General features: G+C 40.1%; 3 protein-coding genes and 1 non-coding gene across 4 annotated transcripts; 1 reads left to right on the top strand and 3 right to left on the bottom strand.

The window, feature by feature from the left end:
• Positions 1-1,169: 1,169 nt before the first annotated feature.
• Positions 1,170-11,345, bottom strand: LOC118114965 (cytotoxic granule associated RNA binding protein TIA1). The gene is made up of 12 exons (XM_035165770.1): positions 11,088-11,345; positions 10,231-10,327; positions 9,890-9,988; positions 8,983-9,037; positions 8,436-8,523; positions 7,092-7,167; positions 6,760-6,868; positions 6,575-6,670; positions 5,085-5,169; positions 4,531-4,669; positions 4,015-4,166; positions 1,170-2,528 (listed from the first exon to the last, which is right to left on the bottom strand). Exons 1-12 carry the CDS (start codon positions 11,114-11,116, stop codon positions 2,390-2,392), a joined length of 1,164 nt encoding a protein of 387 aa, XP_035021661.1. The 5' UTR covers positions 11,117-11,345; the 3' UTR covers positions 1,170-2,389.
• Positions 11,346-11,661: 316 nt separating this feature from the next.
• Positions 11,662-11,732, bottom strand: trnag-ccc. Its single transcript has one exon. It is a non-coding gene; the product is annotated as a tRNA-Gly (tRNA).
• Positions 11,733-12,408: 676 nt separating this feature from the next.
• Positions 12,409-16,490, top strand: rchy1 (ring finger and CHY zinc finger domain containing 1). Its single transcript, XM_035166704.2, has 9 exons — positions 12,409-12,520; positions 13,020-13,139; positions 13,280-13,395; positions 13,785-13,863; positions 13,973-14,017; positions 14,149-14,207; positions 14,504-14,533; positions 14,850-14,970; positions 15,200-16,490. Exons 1-9 carry the CDS (start codon positions 12,473-12,475, stop codon positions 15,419-15,421), a joined length of 840 nt encoding a protein of 279 aa, XP_035022595.1. The 5' UTR covers positions 12,409-12,472; the 3' UTR covers positions 15,422-16,490.
• Positions 16,491-16,696: 206 nt separating this feature from the next.
• Positions 16,697-19,114, bottom strand: LOC118115510 (mucin-2-like). The gene is made up of 3 exons (XM_035166705.2): positions 19,034-19,114; positions 18,058-18,140; positions 16,697-17,969 (listed from the first exon to the last, which is right to left on the bottom strand). Exons 2-3 carry the CDS (start codon positions 18,124-18,126, stop codon positions 17,346-17,348), a joined length of 693 nt encoding a protein of 230 aa, XP_035022596.2. The 5' UTR covers positions 18,127-18,140; positions 19,034-19,114; the 3' UTR covers positions 16,697-17,345.
• Between the last annotated feature and the right edge of the window lie 640 nt (positions 19,115-19,754).

Raw genomic sequence — 19,754 nt, 5'->3', positions numbered from 1 at the left:
ACCTCCACTGAGTGGAATTCAGCCATCATGAATATTATTCATAGAAACCATATTCCTGCTGTGATATGCCAAAGTTTCTCTTGTATAAAATGAAATGTTAACATGGCCAAGGCGATGTAATCACTCACTTTTTAGAGAACAAAAACACATCAGGGGCAAGCTAATAATATAGTTCTATTTGTCTTTGTATAAAGGTGTTGAATCACATGACATACATACCTGAATGTACTGATGCTGTATCCCACCGTCATGCATTACAGTGCCCATATTAAGCTTTTGGGTTTTCACCTTTACTTTACTACTTTGTTTCAGATTTTTGTGAAGTTTAAGTTTAGCTAAATTAAAAAGCCCAAATTCCACAGCAGTTAGCTTCTCTCACAAAAACCACTGCACCTCAAACACTGCGTTTAAATGTCACCAAGTCAGAGCCCATTTAAAACAATTTTAAGTAGAAAACCTTTACTGTCGAGAGATTACACAACTGTAAAAATTAAATCTCACCAGTTATTTGTCCTCTTTTTTTGCGGCCACAGCCATAATTACAGCTGATCAGGGAGCCTGACATTTCCAACCCACGCTTTAAGCGTTTGACCAATCACAAAAGAGTGACCCTGCCGAGGAGTGTCATGGGAGGCGGGCCAAGAGCTAAAACGGAGCGCTTCAGACAGTGAAAACAGGCAACAGGGCAGTGAATTGTGAGACAAATAATGTGTTTTGAACATTACAGCTTGTAAACCTTATGTAGTGGACCCTCAGGTTAAAATGATGAAGCTGTACCTGACCAAAGAGTGGGTCTTAAATGTTCTAAGACCAAAAATACCTGAGTACCTCAGGTGGACATTGACAAAATGTATACAGTATGTACACAGTATAACTAAAGGATGAAGGCAAAGAGCGGTAACTGGGCTTTAACATGAGTAATCTTAATCTTTTCAGTACTTTTACTTATTATAATGGATTTATAATTTCTGCAGACCTACACCGCATATAGAAAATAATGTTCAGTTACACATTGATACTGATTAAGGGTTAATTGTGCAGTATAGTCTTTTACAATTGTGTGCAGTTCTTGCACTAAACTACAAACAAAGCATTTCTGAATTAAATCTCTATTAATGTTTCCTAGGAAACCATGTGTCCATGAGAAAAAAGCAACTAACACAGTGCAGTTTATGTGCATGAGCATTTTAATTGGACAAAGCAAGAAAACATTGATTACAGTAGCAGAGTCATCAGTTCTCAGGGCTAACACCTTTCTAAACAAAAGGGTCTGAACATGTCTGTAGGCACTGCCTAATTAAAAAGAGGGTCTTGTCAGCTAAAAGAAACCAGCTCTATAAGGCAACAGTTACAATGGCCTCCCCATTTCTCTGGCAAAAAGAGCAGGTGTAAAGGTTGAATCCACTCAGATTTTTGATATAAAATACTGGCGTTTCAATAGATATTTAAAAAACATCAGAAGTGTCAAACATGTTCACCTTTTAACATTTGAATTTAAGTGTGCACTGAATGGCAATGCCGTGTTATCCCTGCATGGAAGAATCGTGTGTGTGTTGCACTGTGCCAGTGTCACGTTTCATAGTGCCACTCTGCTACGCACAATGTTGAGTTAACTGTCGAGTTATCAAAACAAAAGAGAAAAGCAAGCACCCACAGTTAACAGTAGCATTTTACTTACACTGTTTCAAATGAATGAATGTATGAATGGTTATTTACAAGTGGCAAAATGCTTTGAGGCTGTCTGAAAGATATGGAGAAATGGAATGCAAAAAGAAAACTCTTGGTAGTCAAATTTGTCCATGTACAAGAGAGGAAAAAACTGTGCAATATATATCTGCCCTTACAGAGAAACAGCAGTGGCAACAATCCCTGCACTTGATTTTAATCCAAGAGAAAATGAGAACAAATTAAACTGATTTCCATTCCTCAAATAATAACTAAGGTTCATAACTTAGCACAACTCAGAATTGAACAGTTTCTTTAAAAAAAGGACAAACCTCTCTGTGGCTGTCTGAGAGGAAATGTGTGAAAATGGAAGCAATTTGTAAAACCCAGAAACAAAAATCCAAAAGTTTCTCCTTTACAGTTTTATACTCATTTACAGTTAACTTAAAAATGGTAAGAGCCCTGGTTCTTGGCCAGTCTTGCCTTCCACAAAGGGTGTAAAGACCGGTGTGGGTCAAATAGCTCCTCCCTGGCTCCCGTTACTCCAACCCCCCAATGAATTCCCATTTACATCTCCTTCAGACGTCAACCTTCCCATTAGGTTCCACATCCCAGTAAAAGTCCTAGTCCTGCCACAAATGGAGGCGGTGTTACACAGCCCCGTGGGGCACCGTACAGCCAATAAGAGGCTGATGGTTGACAATTCTCCCACCCTGCCCACTTATCAGTGTGTGGGGTATCCTGCGGCTCCCATACCGGGCTGGTTGGCTAGCATACTCCCATTCAATCCCTGTGTAGGTTCCATTACCCCACCGTTACTGATGGCGCCCATGCCAGTCCACCCAGCACTGGCCGGTAAGTGACTGCGAAAAAAATGAGGTAAAGAGAGAGAGAGAGAGACAGAAAGACAAAATGCCAGCAGGTTAGAAGAGACAAGGCGAAAGGGAGCCAAAGGGACGGTATATTTTAGAGCTACTAGAATCTGGACAGGCTAGAATGAGGACAAGGCGGCAAACAAGAGTTATCAGAGGTTGTGAGGGTGAGGCAGGCTGGGCAAAATTCAAGCTAGCAAAAAAATTAAAAGGAAACAAAACAAAATCAGAAAGTGGAGGGCGCTTTGGAAGGGCCAAAGGTAAGTGTTGTTTGATTAAACATGGGTAGACAAAGCAGACAAAGAGCATACAGGCCAAGCGCAGCAAGCTAAATATTCCTTCCTTCCCCCACCCAACTGCTGTAGTCGCACTGTCTTACAACCATGTAGATTATCTTCATTTTTCTCGCAACACTTGGACATTTGACCACAAACTTAAATTCTCACTTGATTCACGTGACGTATTTTAAGTATTTCATCATTCGTGTAAATCAACTGAATTCTAAGTTCAGTGTGGAGAATGACAGCCATTAAAAGATAAGGTCTTAGCTTCAAGTCGAGAGAGGCCGGCCCTCTGTCTCAGGAATTGTGCATTTACTCCTACTGCATCGAAAATCACACTACGTTAATCTACCTCACACCTCTGTACAGAGCCTATTCATACACCTGCTCGCCAAGAATGTTAGACTGTCAACACCATAATGGCCTCTCTTTTATTTTTCTTTGGTGTACAAAGCATCACTGCACATCGGCTGTCTAAACAAAAACAAAATTTGATAATCTACAAATTATATTTAACATGTCCCACTGATAATCATGTACAGATCAAATTCACAGGCAAATGTAAAAATAAATCAAAGAATCAAAAGAAAATCTGTAAAAAGCTGACATGAATTTAGACATACAAAACAAATGAACAGCCTTAAAGAACACAGTTCTTACACACAGTGGGCAATCTTACAAAAAGGGGATTTGCATTCTTCATCAATGATCAAAGTGAAACTTTGTTCTGAGCTTTAAGCATTTTTCATATTTCTGTTACTTTTAAATGTCTTGAAATGTATAAAAAAGATTTTACCTACTTTAAGGCAGTCTTACATTTGTGTTTGGGATATCTGACAGTTTTTAAAGTATGTTTGAAAATTCAAGACAAAAATATTTTGGAACAAAACCCTTCTGTTGTTAAGATATGTTTGTCACATTGAACTGTACTGACACACTGAAACACGGGTAACAACAAAACTGAAGTTGAGATAGTTCTGTGTGAATGTGTGTGTGTGTTCATTTCTTAATCTTGTCATGATAAGAGAGATGAGGGGCTGGTGAGGGCAGATGGGCGGGAAGTGGGGTTGGGGGAGGGAGGTCATGGCTCCCTCCTGTGGCCAGAGCTGGCTCTCGCTGCTCCGATGTTGAAGGGGAACTCTGGTGCTGCAGGAGGAGGCGGTGAAGGGGAGCCCTGTGCACACCGTGCTACTTACTTGAAGCCCTGCTGGTTCCAAGCCTGGCTGTAGACGCCGTAGGTTGGCACCTGCCACCCGTTGGGGACGTACTGGCTAATCTGGGGCCCGTTGCCATACCACTGGCCCCACTGGCCATAGGGCTGGGCTGCCGCGAAGCCCATCTTGTTTTGCTGTAGGACATAGTACAAGTATGGTTTATGTGTGCTTCAAGGAGGCAAAAAGGTTAGCATGTGATGCAAAGATGGACTTTTAAAAACACCACTAAAGCCAGGACAACCTAAAACTCCTGATGTTGAAGTTGTACACACTCATGACACTGCAGCACAAACTGACTGATGTAATTCAAAGCTAGGATTGCTAATCCTGGAAAAGTTGGCAAGAACAGGCAAAATTTTGAGAAACTGCAACCGATAAATCCAAACCCTCCCATCGTCCATGTCGTTAAATCTACGCCCCCAAAACACATGAATGTGCACAGACTGACATCTGCTAAGCCAGCTTTACAGGAAGAGGAGGGATCTTTGCTGTCCTTACCTGGGGCACGGGCATCTGCTGCATCGGGTTCAGCATGTCCGGGGTCTCTTTACCCCAGTAGCATTTAACTATGTGGCCCTCTATTGAAGAGCCATTCACTGACACAATGGCATGGGCTGCTGACTCATGGGAGTTAAACCTGGACAAAAATAGAGGTAGAGAGGGAATAAGTAAGCACTGTACCTCATTTACTCAGCGATGGTGAACACCACTGCTGGAGATCTGTCAGCAAACTGTGAGAAAGGCTGTCCTATTACATCTGCACTGCAAGGATCTAACTGGTCACATGTGAGATAAAACCATGTGTCAACACTTAATCAGTAATAAAAACAGAAAACTGACAGCCAAAATCCTGCTTGTGGATATAACCCATGCTGCTCACATCACTAAAAAGATGTTTCATTGTTAGGGTTATTTAAAATCCAGATCCCCTGTGTTTACAACAATTTATTTAGAATGAAGTCATCAGATCAATAACCAGTGTATCATTCACTGACCTTGATGAAAAAGGGGGGGAAAGGAAAAAGCAAAGTTAATCTGAATTCCCCACATACCTCACAAATGAATAACCTTTATCTGGAAAAACTCTGATTTCCATGATTTGTCCAAAGGCGGAGAAAGTCTGTCTCATCAGTTGTTCTGAAAGAAAAGCAGAAGAGGAGCATAAGATATCAAACTATAAGAGCTGATGAGAAACATGGCGTCTTGGATCTGCTGATAACACCCCCAAGCTTTTGAATAATCTCCCAGAGTAAAACACGTGGCCTTAATTATGCAGGGACTTGCACCATTATAAAAATGACACTTTATGCTTTTTAAGAACTCAATAAATGAAATTTAAATAAATGAAACCTATTAATAAGCTGAATAAGATATCAGAATACTAGCATTGAGTGAGGCAACTGCTGAAGCTATTTACTGTTTTCTTTAGTGTTTAATAGTTAAACGTTTGTTTATTTAGTTCTATATAACTAGTTATATTATGCCTTTAGAATACTAATAATTAAAAAAGTTTTGTTAGTTTATGCAGGTACTGAGCACCAGTTGATAGATGCTATCAACTTATGGTTTATAAACCATAAGTTCATGGTTTATAAATAAGGGCTCTTTTAAGTCTTTGTAGTAGTTTCTGAAAAAAAGTCAAATAAAAAAAAAAAAGAGTCCTATGCAGAGAAGATTAAACTGTAGCTATACACAGATTATACTTGACATGTTTGCTGTTAGTTTTGGCCTTAATGTTGAATGATGATGGTATAAAATAATCACATAAAATAACACCAGCCTCACCCTTTAACCGATTAAGACAAATGCGTGCTTCACCCTTTAGAGCTGGATGAGACGAAACATCTCACAATGCCATCGTTCTCAAGACAACTGGCTGATGAAATACATCGTGATTTGCTTTAATACTAGTGGGAAAGGTGAAATGGGAAGGGCTCTCCCACCCATGACCTTACTATCCCCATTGACAACTCGGTGGTAGCCCCCACCCAGACCTATTTTGTAGAGGTCGTAGCCTGCAAAAGATTTTTTAAGTAGTGTTTCAGACGATGGCTGACGATCAAAGCGAGGGGAGCCATATTGTAGCAGATTACAGTGACAGTTTCATTGATGAAATTACAAGGTTGAAGATTCCTGTTGACATGCTGGCCAAGGCTCAGTTGGCAAGAGACGTGTTTGAGAAGGAGGAAGATCTCTGACAGTTTACTGTTTTTAAATGTTTAAGCAGTTTACAGGAAGGCAATGATTTACAATGAAATCCAAATGTTTAAGCGGTTACATTTTTTTTTTTTTTTCATGTCTTTATCTGCCTCAGACAAATTTACTTTATTTAAGTGCTGGCAATTCTGTCAGCTCTTCAGAAGATCCTCAGCTTTTAGGGGTTTGTTATTAAACAATGCTTGGATTTTTTTTAACTTTTTTAGAAAACAGTTTTTACTCTTTCGCCTTGGGTCTTAATGGGTTAATGAAGTGCTTTCCTCAGTTATCTGGTCAGGGTTATTATAATTGTGTTGGTAGCAACAATACTCGTACTCCTCCTCACCCGTCAGTCCGGCGCTGACTCCACCACAGTACACGGTGCAGTTACTGGGACTTGACTGACTCACTACTTCATCAAATGATAGGTGCTTGGAATTACCTGGGAGGAAAACACAAAAGACAAATTCGCTATTAACATATGATCCAACATCCTAGGCAAGCAAAAACTTCACATTTATAACAACGCACTTTCATAAGTGGTCTTTGGGGCAGGGGGCTTTCTTGTGGCCCAGTTAGTTCGAATCTGTCTTCCTCCTAACCACTGTCCCCCCATCTGCTGAATGGCATTTTCTGCATCCTGGAACAAAGAAAGCATTTGGTTGGTGCATCAAGCTGGAGTCTAGTTATGTAAAATATAAAAGCACAGAACCCAAATAAATAAGTAACCGATGTAAAACGTCTTATTTTGTTTTATATAACAAGGCAGAATGCTTCTGGTCCTTGGAGCATGTTTTGCAGAAATAATAACGCTTTAAGACCCCCCCATAAACAGCAGTACTGACCAATTGATGTCTACTCACCCATTTGTTGAAGAAAGACACAAAGCCATAGCCCCTAGATTTCCCTGTAGCCATATCTTTCACAACACGAGCGTCTCTGTGGACAAACCCGACAACACGGTTACATCACATGTAGCACAACATGAAGGCTCCACTGAAAGGAGATAGTGTCTTTAATTAAGTCTGCAAGTAAATAATGAAATAACTTTTTATCTACCTATTATTTACCTCCATTCATTGCTTGGTTGATAGCATTTCTGAATAATGAAAAAGAACTCCCTACAGTTTCCCAAACACTGGGTCAACATGTTCAAATTGTCTATTTTGTTCAAACAAAACCGCAAAACATTCAAGTCAGCAACATAGAAGACACGTAAACATCCACATTTGGAAAAATAGAATCTGTGTGATTGTTGAGACTTGTTTAAACAATGAAAATTAAAAAACATCAATGTCTAAATCAATTGCAGTTATTTGCTGGCAACTACCTAATTGATTCAATGTTTCATCCTTAATTGAAACAAAAGAAATCTGGAGCAGTGCAGGGCCTTATATAAATGTACTGCATGTGCACATGGTTCCTTGTATTTTGTATGTTTCATTGATATGAGGCAGGAATGTGAAAAACATTACTGCCTGATATCAAAGCAAAGTCGCAGTTTCTATCGTCTATCCCCGATTTAATTTTCTTAAGCAGTTTTCAGACATGACCTGTGGGTAAAATCCAGAGAATTGGCTATGGAGTCCACCCGCAGTTTGCCTTTACGCATGCACAATGTAGTGTCTCACTCAGACATTTGCGTTCACACATGCACCTCCTCCGAAGAAAAATACGGAGGAACAGCGGGGTTCAGTGCCTGTTTGAAAGCAGCTTAAAGGGATAGTTCACCGAAAAATTAAAGTGCACTTATCATCTACTCACCACTATGCCGATGGAGTGGTGGATGAACTGTTTGAGTCCACAAAACATTTCTGGAGTTTAAGGGGTAAACTTTGTTGCATGCAGCCGAATCCAATACAATTGAAGTCAATGGCGACTTATACTTCAGACGTGATAAAACAGAAAAAAACACATCAAGACTCCATACTGCTCGTGTGGGGTCAGCCAAGTGTCCGCAAGCCCAGACATGGATATTCGACTCGAAATGAGGTCATTTACACGGAGCTTTTAGCCTAAATGTCGTCTGAGATCTTCCCACAAGGTGGATTCACAGACCCTCGGACACACCATTGTGGGGCCACCTCCGCTAGCTTAGCCACTTTCAGTGGAAATCTAGGCTTAAATTACCTCGTATAGAGTTTATGTAAATCAACAAATAGATGCAGCACTGAAACTTAGTCAGTACATTTTAGCACTATACTTACGATATCCTGCCAAATGGACCGAAGGCAGCTTTGACGTCTTCTGTAGTTATTTCTGGGCTGAGGTCTCCAACGAAGACATGAAAGTGATCTATAGGGGGAAAAACAGCAGAGAAGTAGCATGTGTTACAACAAATACCTTTTCACTGACTGATGTTCTACCTGGGTCAGTCCATTTTAATAAGATTGTTAATTGGGGAAAAATAAAAGCAGCATCATCCTGGTAAACCACCTACATAAGAATATATGTAAGCATATGTGCAGCGTAAATATTTGCCTGTGATTTCTATTTATGAATCAGACATTTCCACAATACTCATGTTAAAATATACATTCATTTGGCAGTTTATTAGTAGGTTGATCTTGGTTAAACTAATTCAGACTAGGACAACAGTCCTTCAGTAAATTCACCATTAAGATATTAATCTTAATTTTTGTTAAAACAGGTTTACTGCCAGAATAATATATTAGACTGTGTTAGTTTTAACTAGGTGTATCTAACAAATTGCCAATCAAGTGTTTATCTCCAGTGACAAGCAGTTGTACTTACTACTTGTATCTTTTTTCTGGCTGGTTGGCGTCGTGGCCCAGTTTACTTTGACCTCCTGTGGAGAGGGACAGAAAAAACAGGCCAGGTGGGGTATGTTTACGTCACTTACAGAAAAACATGGTCATCTCCACTATAATGGCTTCAGATGTGCTACTTATTTCCTGTGAAACTGTCCTTTTCCCCTCACTTGTATCCTGTGTATGTCGAGCAGCATTGAACAAGAACGTTTATCTCGTATCAAATCGTGAGACCTCAATTATCTTTGCAACTAGTCTACCATGTGTGAGTCAAACTATTTCATACAGATATTACTGGAAGTTACAAAACTCATTTGCAGAGCACCTCACATAAGAGTAGTTACTCAGTTCAGCATCATATTCATTAGGGCTTTCCAGTTTATGTCCTAGCACTGAGTACAGAAGCTCAACTCATTATAACCCCACCCAGTATACCTTAAATATTATTTTATAAGGCCCTGTGGTCTTTTAAATGTTAATGGTTTTTGTTGGAGTTCCAGATAAACTGTTCTGTGTTTTTCACATGGCCTTGGACATTTTCTTGAAAGTGCAGCACTGGCTTGATCAATGCCACCACTTACTTCTTCTCAAGCCTAAATCTCAAGTCTCAGTTCTTACAGACCTAACATCACAGGTTCATGTATTTCAAGACTATTTGTTTAAAATGATGGAGCCAAAATTATAAGTTGAGGTCATTTTCTGGCAGTGTTCAAGATCTGATTTGAACACTGGCTGCAGCAGCGTCCCCTTGCCAGTTGGAAGAGCTTATCTCTGTAATGGAATATGAATGCTTGTATTGACCGATCACCTTTAGACAAGAGACACACAACCTAAATTACCACACCCGAAGCCCTCCCATCCCCACTCACCCTGTAGATACGATAGCTTACCTTACCCATTATTTTCCTTCCATTCATGGCTGCCAATGAGGCAGCAGCATGCCTGTGGTCATAGAACTCCACAAAGCAGTACGGATCATTTCCCGCTGTCTGTCAATCGGAAAACAACACTGATATTAAGTGCACAGCTATGTTTGTGATTTTATCACTCATGACATCAGTCACCTACTGTATTTTGATGTGTGAGGCCTGATACAACAGGCTGAGAGAGGAGAATCAATATCAAGCACATATGCAGATTGAGGGACCACCATCTTTCAGGGCCACAGTGGAATACGATCTCCTCCTAACACACCAGATGTGTATAAACCAGTCGAGGGGCTAACACTCACATCAACTATCATTTTACAGCTCTTGCAGGGTCCTATCTGTGTGAAGACCTGAAGGATGAGGGGCTCAGTGACATCCCTGGACAGATTCCCCACATACCTGCAAACAAGGAGAGCGATGAGGGAAACAGGAAGTAGCATGCAAACAAAGGCTAGTTAACCGAGCTAGCTACAACCAATAACAATTCATTATTTTGACATTAAAATTAAAAAAAAATAGACTCGATACTTCTGGTAATCGTATGAATTGTACACAGACATCTCGAGTGTGGTCCCCCCCTTTACTGGTGCTCTCCCGTGCCGTCTCTCCTAGCGTTGACGTGGCTTGTCTGCCGGCTAGCTAAAGGTAACGCTAGCCGGTTCGAACGGGCCTCATGCTAAGAGGGATGGCAGCTAGCTGTAATTTAGATTTTTTTATGCAACCCGTTTTCACGATGTTCTGGCTAATGCTTGTGCATTGGTAAATAAAACACGACTTCTTTTAAGAAAAGAAGCAACAATTCCACGAAAACGTGCCCATATCAGAGGAGGCGGCTGGCTAACTGCGTTCGCATCTTTAGCTAACGATAGCTAGCATTAACTAGCCCCTCCGTTTCATTTTCAGACCACTTACGGTTCCGTCTATTTATACGGCTAAATCAAACAACGTGTACGTCGTAAATTAGACTCGTTTTGTTACATATACAAACGGTGGTTTTGGAAGAAACGACACGATGGTGCCAACATAATGCCCACGCGAGTCGAAAAGTCAAGGATTTGCCGTTTTTAAATGAAACAACAACGTGGAAACATTACCGACGCGCCGTAGTTAACACGGAGCCTAGCCATTCCAGGACATAGACAGGGCCGTCGTTACTCACAAGGTTCTGGGTTGATCGTCGTCCATCATCAAGGTTTGGAGGTCGCGTGCGGAGCGTCTTTAGTCCAATGACATACAAAGTGTCGGTGCTCGATCGACCGCGAACCTGAAGGCTGATCAACTATTAAATGGCAGATCGGCGGCTGATCCTCTCTCTCACACACACACACTCCACACACACACCGCAGACAGTCTGATGCAAACAATAGGAAGTTGAAGATGGCGGAGGAGCGGCGTCAGCAGCGTCAACCTGCGCGCTGAAATGAATCCAAAGCCAAGCGCTCCTTCTCCCACACACAGAGATGTGCCCGCATCTGTGCAGACTGTGACTTACTGAGCGCCATGTTAATATCAGTAATAGTAATATCATATTAGTCATATTTACACCAGCCCTTTTTCTCCTCGCAGCTTTATTGACCCAAGTACAAAAACGGGAAACAGCTGGACACCACTGAGAGGCCCGGTTGGTTAGAGTAGAGGGCAGCATAAGAATTATACGTATTCTTTTTATGAACATTTACGTCCCATTTATGTCTAATATGATTTTATACCATTAAGCACTGAAGCAAAAGACGTGCGCCGCCCGGGAATCGAACCCGGGTCGCAAGAATGGGAATCTTGCATGATACCACTACACCAGCGGCGCGCATGCCGTTACATGTAGCAGTAGTATATATAAACAATAAATTGAATATAAATACAAGTCAGTTGCCAGTTAGATTTACCTTTTAGCATCAGTGTATCCTCAAGTTCGGCCTGCATAATTAATTACAAGGCCAAAACACTTGATACCCCTAACATCTGGTAGATGGTAACTTAAATTGTGCAGAAGACCTGAAAATATACAAGGGATATTCACCATCAATCCATCTATCTATCTATCTATCTATCTATCTATCTATCTATCTATCTATCTATCTATTCGTATATTCATCTGTCTGTCTCTTCCTTTATTCAGTTATAATTAGTTATAAGTTAACTTGTTTTTCTAATGTTATTTAACTGTTATTCAATTATGTAACTGGAGTGATTTTTCATTGTGAGATCGGTTCGGCTGTTTCATTGATATCGGCTGAGAAAAAGTCCCTGTCACTGAGAAAGAATATCACTATTCCTCTAAAAGTTTATGATTTATGTACAACAAGGTTTGCCTCAAACACAAATAGATTTGAACATTTTAAGAAATGTACGGATACATTCAGTCTGAGTTTCGGCATTATTGCCTGTTTATTTTAACACGTATCCACTATGCACTTTGTTGACTGGTCTGGTCTCAAACGCAGGAGGGCAGTGTTGCTCAGTCTACGCTGTGAAACGTCGACAAAGAAGAAAAGCCGGCAGCCTCGCATCGGGCGCGAAGAAGAAGAAACATCCCTGCAAGGAAACATGGCTGCCGCCGGGTGTGAGCACTATGTCCGCAGCTGCTTATTGAAAGTGAGTTAACTGAAACCTGATGTATGTGTTTTCTTTAAATGCACAGTGGAGACATAAAGGTGTTGAAGTGAAACTGTGCTGCGATGAGAGGCGCTGCTGAATAACTCTGGTAGCAGACTGACGTTAGGAAACTCTTCCTGTTATGTCACATGACTTAGTTTCTTAAATGGGACTATGTTTGCTGACATGTTAGCTGCATAAAAATATAAACGACCAGGGTTTAGGAGTTTAGTCAGTATTGGATTATCGTTATAGTTATCTTATGACTCACAAAATGTCAGCCATACGTATCTAACACCACTTTAACATTTGGGAAAGTGTAAATCTAAATCTTTCACTAGATTTCTCTATAAGCTTCTAGCGTTGCAGCAGCCAGAGATAATTCATATTTGCGGCTACACTGAGATATGATCTGTCCCTTGGATATTAGGAACATGATGGACTTACTCAGCATTCACCTGCCACATGCCCTGTGTAATATCGTGTCTATGCACCTCAGGCCCCGTGTTGTGGTAAACTGTACGTGTGCCGGCTGTGCCATGATGCAGAGGAGATCCACCAGATGGATCGATTCAAAGTCCGAGAGGTGCAGTGCTCAGAGTGTCTGACTGTGCAGCAGGTAACAGAGAACAACCCCTGTCAGCGATCCATTTCCCTTTTGGTTTTTAAAGTTGTTGTTGTGCATGGAGTGTTTGTTGACCTCAAGAGAAAATGCTAATGGTAAAAGAAGCTAAAATGTTTTAGCTATCCCTCCTTTAGGCGCAGCAGACTTGCCAGCAGTGTCACGTGCAGTTCGGGGAGTATTACTGTGATATTTGCCACTTATTCGACAAGGATAAGAAGCAGTACCACTGTCAACCTTGTGGAATATGCAGGTGAGCAACAACAATAGTAGTGTAACAATGTAACTGAGGATATTTGGAAAACAAAAATGTCTCAAGGGGAAAATCCTTTTGTCATTTTTTTTCAACACATCTAATTGAAATTCTATTCAAATTCAAAATCATAACGTTATGATATTTGTTTTTACTAACCTGATATTAGATTTCAGTGTTTTTAAGTCAGCTGAATAGTAATTCCAGATTATTTACTATGACTTGTGCCAAGGAAAACAAATACTTTGCTTCTTACGTTTTTTTTGTTTTCATGTACTGAAATAACCTTTAACTTGGAGTTTGTCTGTCATGCTCTAACAATCCCTTCACATGTTATTCATGCATGAGGTGAGTCCTGTATCAGTGGCACTCTGTTTTGGCTCCTACAGGATTGGCCCCAGGGAGAAATATTTCCATTGTGACAAGTGCAATCTGTGTTTAGCTCACGATCTACAGGGAAACCACAAGGTAATTATTTAACAGGCACAGGGTCCACCTGTCTCTAACACAGACACACAATATATATGTTTCTGTAGTGTCCACAATGCTTTAATTCTAACTATACTTTATGTTTCAGTGTGTTGAAAATGTGTCAAGGCAGAACTGCCCAGTGTGTATGGAGGTAACCAAACATATAATACATTACGGGAGAGTATAGAGAGTGATGTGGGATTTATATTCATTTTATTAATTCCTTTGCTTTCTCCACAATTTTATATTATCTGTCTTTTGTACTTTATTTTTTTTTTACAGGATATTCACACGTCCAGAATTGGAGCTCAAGTTCTACCATGTGGTCATCTGTTACACAAGTACGACTCAATGCTTTGTCTCAATACAGACTGATTACTCTACATACCATTAAAAAATTTTTTATCATGCAATAATAGTATCTGATAAACAAGACAATAATATGATTCACATGATTACAAAGAGGAAGAGAGGAGTCCGGAAAACATTCAAATGTTGAAGATGTAGACAAATGATTTATTTTAATTATCAAACTACATGATCCTTACATATATCCAGTACTTAATTTAGTAATAACATTTTATGATATGTGAAGGACATAAAGGTTACAATTTATGTGTTTGTGGATTCTCTGCAGGACCTGCTTTGATGCCATGGTCAGAACAGGGTAGGTCTCACAAATCATTTTTCCTGTTAAATGTTTATTTGAATAAAATATGGTTTTGTTAAAGGTTGTGAATTATGTATTTGTTTGTATGACATGAACAATTCGAGAAAAATTGAGTCCTGCATCAGTGTGTGTAAATTAGGTGACCAGGTTACAGCGTAGATGCAAATGTACAGTTATCAGTTTACTGCAGAGCATGTAAATCCATTCACATATTTCATACTAACCTGGTTTCTCTGAGTAAACTGGTTACTAAAGGTTTATGTAAAGGTTTTGAGGGACAGCTTCCTCTAAATGTCATTTTTCTTTGTTTCAGAGCGTATCGCTGCCCTCTGTGTATGCACTCTGCCTGGGCCATGGTGGACCACTGGGAACAGATCGACGTAGAGATCGCTCAGTCACCGATGCCCACTGAATACCAGGGTGCTACTGTCAAAGTAAGACCTCGCTAAATATTTTTAGATTCCATAATAATATTATAATTTAGTTAAAAGAAGAGTTGAATTACTGATCTTATTGTAATCTTGAGTTTTTTCACAATGGTTTGTGTTTCATTCAATCCAGTTTGTACCATAATTAAAAACTGACCCTAATGAATGTAATGAGTAATCAACCAACTGGACATCTTTCCATGTAATCCATTACCTTTTTTTGTCCTCTCTACAGATTATATGTAACGACTGCCAAGCTCACTGCACGGTGCCTTTCCATGTGCTGGGTATGAAGTGCAGCGGCTGTGGCTCCTACAACACGGCACAGGAGGGAGGACTCATCCAGCAGCTTCAACCACCACAACAACAGCCAGAGCAGGAGGTTGAGGCTGAGGCTGAGGCTGAGGCTGAGGCAGACACAGACACAGAGCCCGAGCAGCAAGATCAACCTGAGTAACTCGTGCCACATTATCAGTTCAACCAAAATGAGTTTGACTGGTCCCCTTCATTGTTGAAATTGTATTGATTGCAACAGGTGGCAGAGCCAACATTCTGTGATTTTATATATATATATATATATATATATATATATATATATATTACCAAAAAAAATCTATTTATTATCTGTATTGGCCTATCCTCTCCGTCCCTAGGAACCTATCCCAGCATGCACTGGGTGGGGAAAAAATGTAGACCTAGGACAGGTTGCCAGTCTAAGACTTTCACATCATCTTACATTAAAGCTGTTTTCAGGCATGAACTAAACTCCATAGAGTCTCCTGACATTCTCCAGAGGGGCTGTATGTGAGAATGCAAATGTCTGAGTGAGAGCCTGCAGACTTTCGCCTGCCAGCCCCTTAGTAAAAACTCTGGATAATGACGGAGTAAGTCCACGTGAGAATATAGCAGGAGATCCCCTGGGGGATTCACATTGAGTGGGTGATCTGAGGATGAAAGCATGTGATCACCACAGCAGAATTAGTACGTTACTTCTTGCCTATGCCTGCTGCACCACCTCTCGCCTGAATGCTCCGGAGATTTCTGTGTGGCTGTGAACAAGACTTAGCGGAGAAGCTCCTGCTACCTTCTCCATGTCACAAAGAAAGATCTCAGCTGAGTGACAGCATGGCACCATGACAAAGAAATGAACAGATAAAATACTTCATGTGAGGAACTGGTGATGATTTTATCACTGAACAGTATCCGACCAGTTATAATTTTTTTCCGTTAAGTTCAGAGATCGTCCCAGAAGTCCTATTTAAATGCCAATAGAACATCAATTGACACTGTAGTAAGTCTTCACACTAACTTCACTGACATGTTTGTAGCACAGCACAGGGCAGTGGAGGATTTTTAAATGTAAGACCCACACACAGGGATTTTTAAATGGAATGAGTGAAAGGGAACAAGTCACAGGGCATTTGTGTGGAGTAAAAGTACAGTACAGTATTTACACCCCTGTACATTTTGTTGATTTCTGCATGTGAGTCAGAGGGATTAAAGAGAAAGAATGTTTCTACTTTTGACTAAAGTGTGGATCTCATTCACTGTGTCGTCTTTGAGCAGAATTAGATGCTATAAGTGTTGTCAAATAGCAATTCTCATTCCCAGACATAAAGTGAATATAACAGTAAGTTCCACCATCAATATTCAAAGCACAAGACCAGAACCATTAGTTAAGATTAGTCATAAATTAGGTTTGTGTGTTCGGTAAGTTCATTCTAAATATTTAATAAAGAGACCAGGTAATTTCTGATTGGGTCCACAACTCATTTTATGAGGCCAGCAAAACAGGGGACAGTCATATACATAACATTAGAAGTATATTTTAAGTTTTGTCAGATGTCTTCTGAAAAATTCACGTGACATAAATACAACTGCAATACATGTACCTATTGAATATTTCCTTCACATGATATACACACATACATAACTTTAATTTTTGATATGACTGCTCTGACAATCATTCAATTCTGTTTGTCAGTGTAGCTCAAAGGTGTAAACCACCTTTACAATAACAGTAGAATAAAATAAAAAAAACTTGAGCATTATTGTAGTGTGTTATCTGCAGAATCAATAACTTAATTCAAAATAAGAACATGTAATCACATGGTGTAGTTAGCTATGGTGGCAATTCTACAAATCGACATAACAATACATTTTCATTGTCTATATAGCAGACAATAAACTGGCCCCATTTTGAAAATATTACTGAGTAAGGAAATGTAAAGTAAAAGCCAAGTATGGTCTGGATATTAAACTTGTTATTGCATTAGTAAATCACTACAGCCTAGTGCAGCACTACTACAAATCTACTTCAAACATGGGCCAAACCAGTTACCCCAATTTGAACTACGACTAAAATTGATCAGTTTCCAGTATCAAATGCTGTCTCCTCTGGGTGGATCCGGCTCACGGAACTGTAAAGTGAAGCAAACAGTACCAGCAGTCATGGCAACACTCACAGGGACCAGCAGGGAAGGGGTTGTCGATGATGGTGAATTTGTTGGATTGATGTGTGGAGGAAAGGGTGGAGTGGCACCCTGGGGGAATCCTTGGTATGCTGTGGTTGCGGAGATGACTTCTGGTTCAGTTGTGCCACAAATACCCATGAATATACCAGTCGCTGTGATCTCTGGTTGTGGTGAGACCTCTGTGGCATGCACAGTGTCTTGTGCAGGATCAGGAGGAATGTCAGTGCCATGAGCAGCTTGTGAAGGATCACCTGGCACGAGCTGCGAGGCATCAGTGAAGGTTTGTGGGTCCTCTGAGGGCAGCGCTGAAGTGTCGAGCGTGGCTGGAGAAGCTCCTGAGTCTGCAGAGGGAAGAAGGCCTGCGGTGCCTGCAGGGTCAGTCTCCTCTCCAGCAGGGGGAATGTCTGTCTCTGTAAACGCTGTTTGCAGGGGATCCTGTGAAGGCTCTACATGAGTGGCAGTTTCTACTGATTCATTGGATTCATTGGACTCTGAGGACTTGGATGAGCCTCCACCCTCACTTAGATTAACCTGTTTCAGCATGGGGAACAAGATAAGTCGTCTTACATTGCTTTACAGGGGTATAAATGTAATGACAGAATAGCAGCACTATACTCACTGGCTTGGACATGACTGCAGTCACCATGAAGACAGCACAAAGTAACACCCGAAGAATCGTCATTGCCATGTTTCCTATATTTGCTGAAACAAATACACCATAAGAGTTTTACTAAGTCATTTCAACTAAAAACCCCTAAACCTAAACCCCTCAACCCTTAAACAAGAACTGTTACTGAAACCCACCTGGACTCTTTTTCAATGCCAATATGCACCAGTCACTTTTTGTAGTCAATACATCTGCTGTTATTTGACTGTAAATGCTATTTCACTCATCCTGTTGAACGTTACTCATCACAACTGTACATTATCTGCACAATAGTATCTATTTTTCACTGTATTCTTGTGTGCACTACATCTTACACTGCAGTTCATATCCTATCAACCCTATGCCTTTTTTACTGCGTTCTTGATGTTGTGTATTTATATGCTGCTTAAATACTAATATTTTGCTTCAGAGCTTGCATTGTGTTACTTTTATGTTGAGTATTTATATGTCTACTTATGTTTACACCCGGGATCAGAGAGAAACAGCATTTCAATGCTACTATATACATATATAAATATTGTAATTTTTACCCTCCCACAGCTACCTGACAGCTGTAGGTCATTATTCTTTTTCATACAAAGTATACATTCTGATGCAAATCAACTTGGTTGTAATTTTATTGCGGCTGTTTGCTTTAGGAGGTAAATGGGTTGTCAGTGACCGGCAGTGTGTGAGTTATTTTTGATCAGTGCTGCACATAACTGTGTGAATGTGTGTGAATGGGTGAAAATCTATATAGTGAAGCTCTTTAAGAGGTCATCAAGACCAGAAAAGGGCTGTATAAATACAGACCAATTCTTTCATGTTCTAAGATACAGACCCTAACTTCTAGAAAAGTTTAACATGTTAATTTACATTAAAACAGGTGAAATATTCAAACCACTTAAATACATAATATAAAGTTAAATACAAAAAATACCAGACCTACCTTGATAGGATGAGTATCCTCGTATCCCTGCAGGACACAGCAGACCAATTCTAAAATGCAACAACTTTACCAAAAGCAATAATAAAATCAATGCTCATTTCTGCTTAGCCTTGTATTTATATGGCTGCTGGTGTGTGTGGGTACAACCAATCAGTAAATCATCTGGTTCAGGACGTTAGACAATTTTTGACAAACAATTAAAGTTAATCACTGAGCAGCCTCAGACACAATAAAATTAAACAGAACCAAAAAGAAACGCTTTGAGGATAATTGGAGAATAAGGATGCCAGACATGTCCATACATAAACAAAGTAATCATGTGTTTTGTGGTTTTGGAGTAAACAATGGGAATATTCTGGTTTAGACTTAAACGTTAGCCATTGCTGGGAAATGTCTCTTCACGGACAAAGAAAGATGCCCGGTTTGGATAAAAATGTTTAATATAATTGTTGGCTTTTGCTAAAACATTCCTTCCTGAATTCATACTAGGCATACATCTTATATTTATGGCATATCCGACGGATGGACTGAGGAGTCTATTGTTCCCATTTTAAGGCCTAAACATACTTTGCACACACATCCTGTCTGTTGGAGAAGTTGATATTTTATGGGTCTTGACATGGGTATGGTGGAATGACTTGATTAGCCCCCCCAACAGTTCAAAAATAATCAAAGCCCTTTAACTTTGCCCTAGATGCCCCATTTTTTTTTATTGGTCAGA

This window comes from Hippoglossus stenolepis, chromosome 9, assembly GCF_022539355.2.
Source record: "Hippoglossus stenolepis isolate QCI-W04-F060 chromosome 9, HSTE1.2, whole genome shotgun sequence".
NCBI classification, from domain to species: domain Eukaryota; kingdom Metazoa; phylum Chordata; class Actinopteri; order Pleuronectiformes; family Pleuronectidae; genus Hippoglossus; species Hippoglossus stenolepis.
The sequence above is the reverse complement of the archived record's forward strand: the minus strand, read 5'-3'. Positions and strand labels throughout refer to the sequence as shown.

What these genes read in the sequence shown, in the direction of transcription:
- rchy1 (XM_035166704.2), top strand. Translation starts at nt 12,473, where the DNA reads ATGGCTGCCGCCGGGTGTGAGCACTATGTCCGCAGCTGCTTATTGAAA. An exon ending in TCCGCAGCTGCTTATTGAAA is followed by an intron (nt 12,521 to 13,019) that starts GTGAGTTAACTG and finishes TATGCACCTCAG; the next exon opens with GCCCCGTGTTGTGGTAAACT. An exon ending in TGTGGTCATCTGTTACACAA is followed by an intron (nt 14,208 to 14,503) that starts GTACGACTCAAT and finishes GATTCTCTGCAG; the next exon opens with GACCTGCTTTGATGCCATGG.
- LOC118114965 (XM_035165770.1), bottom strand. Translation starts at nt 11,116, where the DNA reads ATGATGGACGACGATCAACCCAGAACCTT. An exon ending in GGTCCATTTGGCAGGATATC is followed by an intron (nt 7,168 to 8,435) that starts GTAAGTATAGTG and finishes GTTTGTCCACAG; the next exon opens with AGACGCTCGTGTTGTGAAAG. An exon ending in AGTCAGCGCCGGACTGACGG is followed by an intron (nt 5,170 to 6,574) that starts GTGAGGAGGAGT and finishes CTTTTCTTTCAG; the next exon opens with AACAACTGATGAGACAGACT.
- LOC118115510 (XM_035166705.2), bottom strand. Translation starts at nt 18,126, where the DNA reads ATGGCAATGACGATTCTTCGGGTGTTACTTTGTGCTGTCTTCATGGTG. An exon ending in CTGCAGTCATGTCCAAGCCA is followed by an intron (nt 17,970 to 18,057) that starts GTGAGTATAGTG and finishes ATGCTGAAACAG; the next exon opens with GTTAATCTAAGTGAGGGTGG.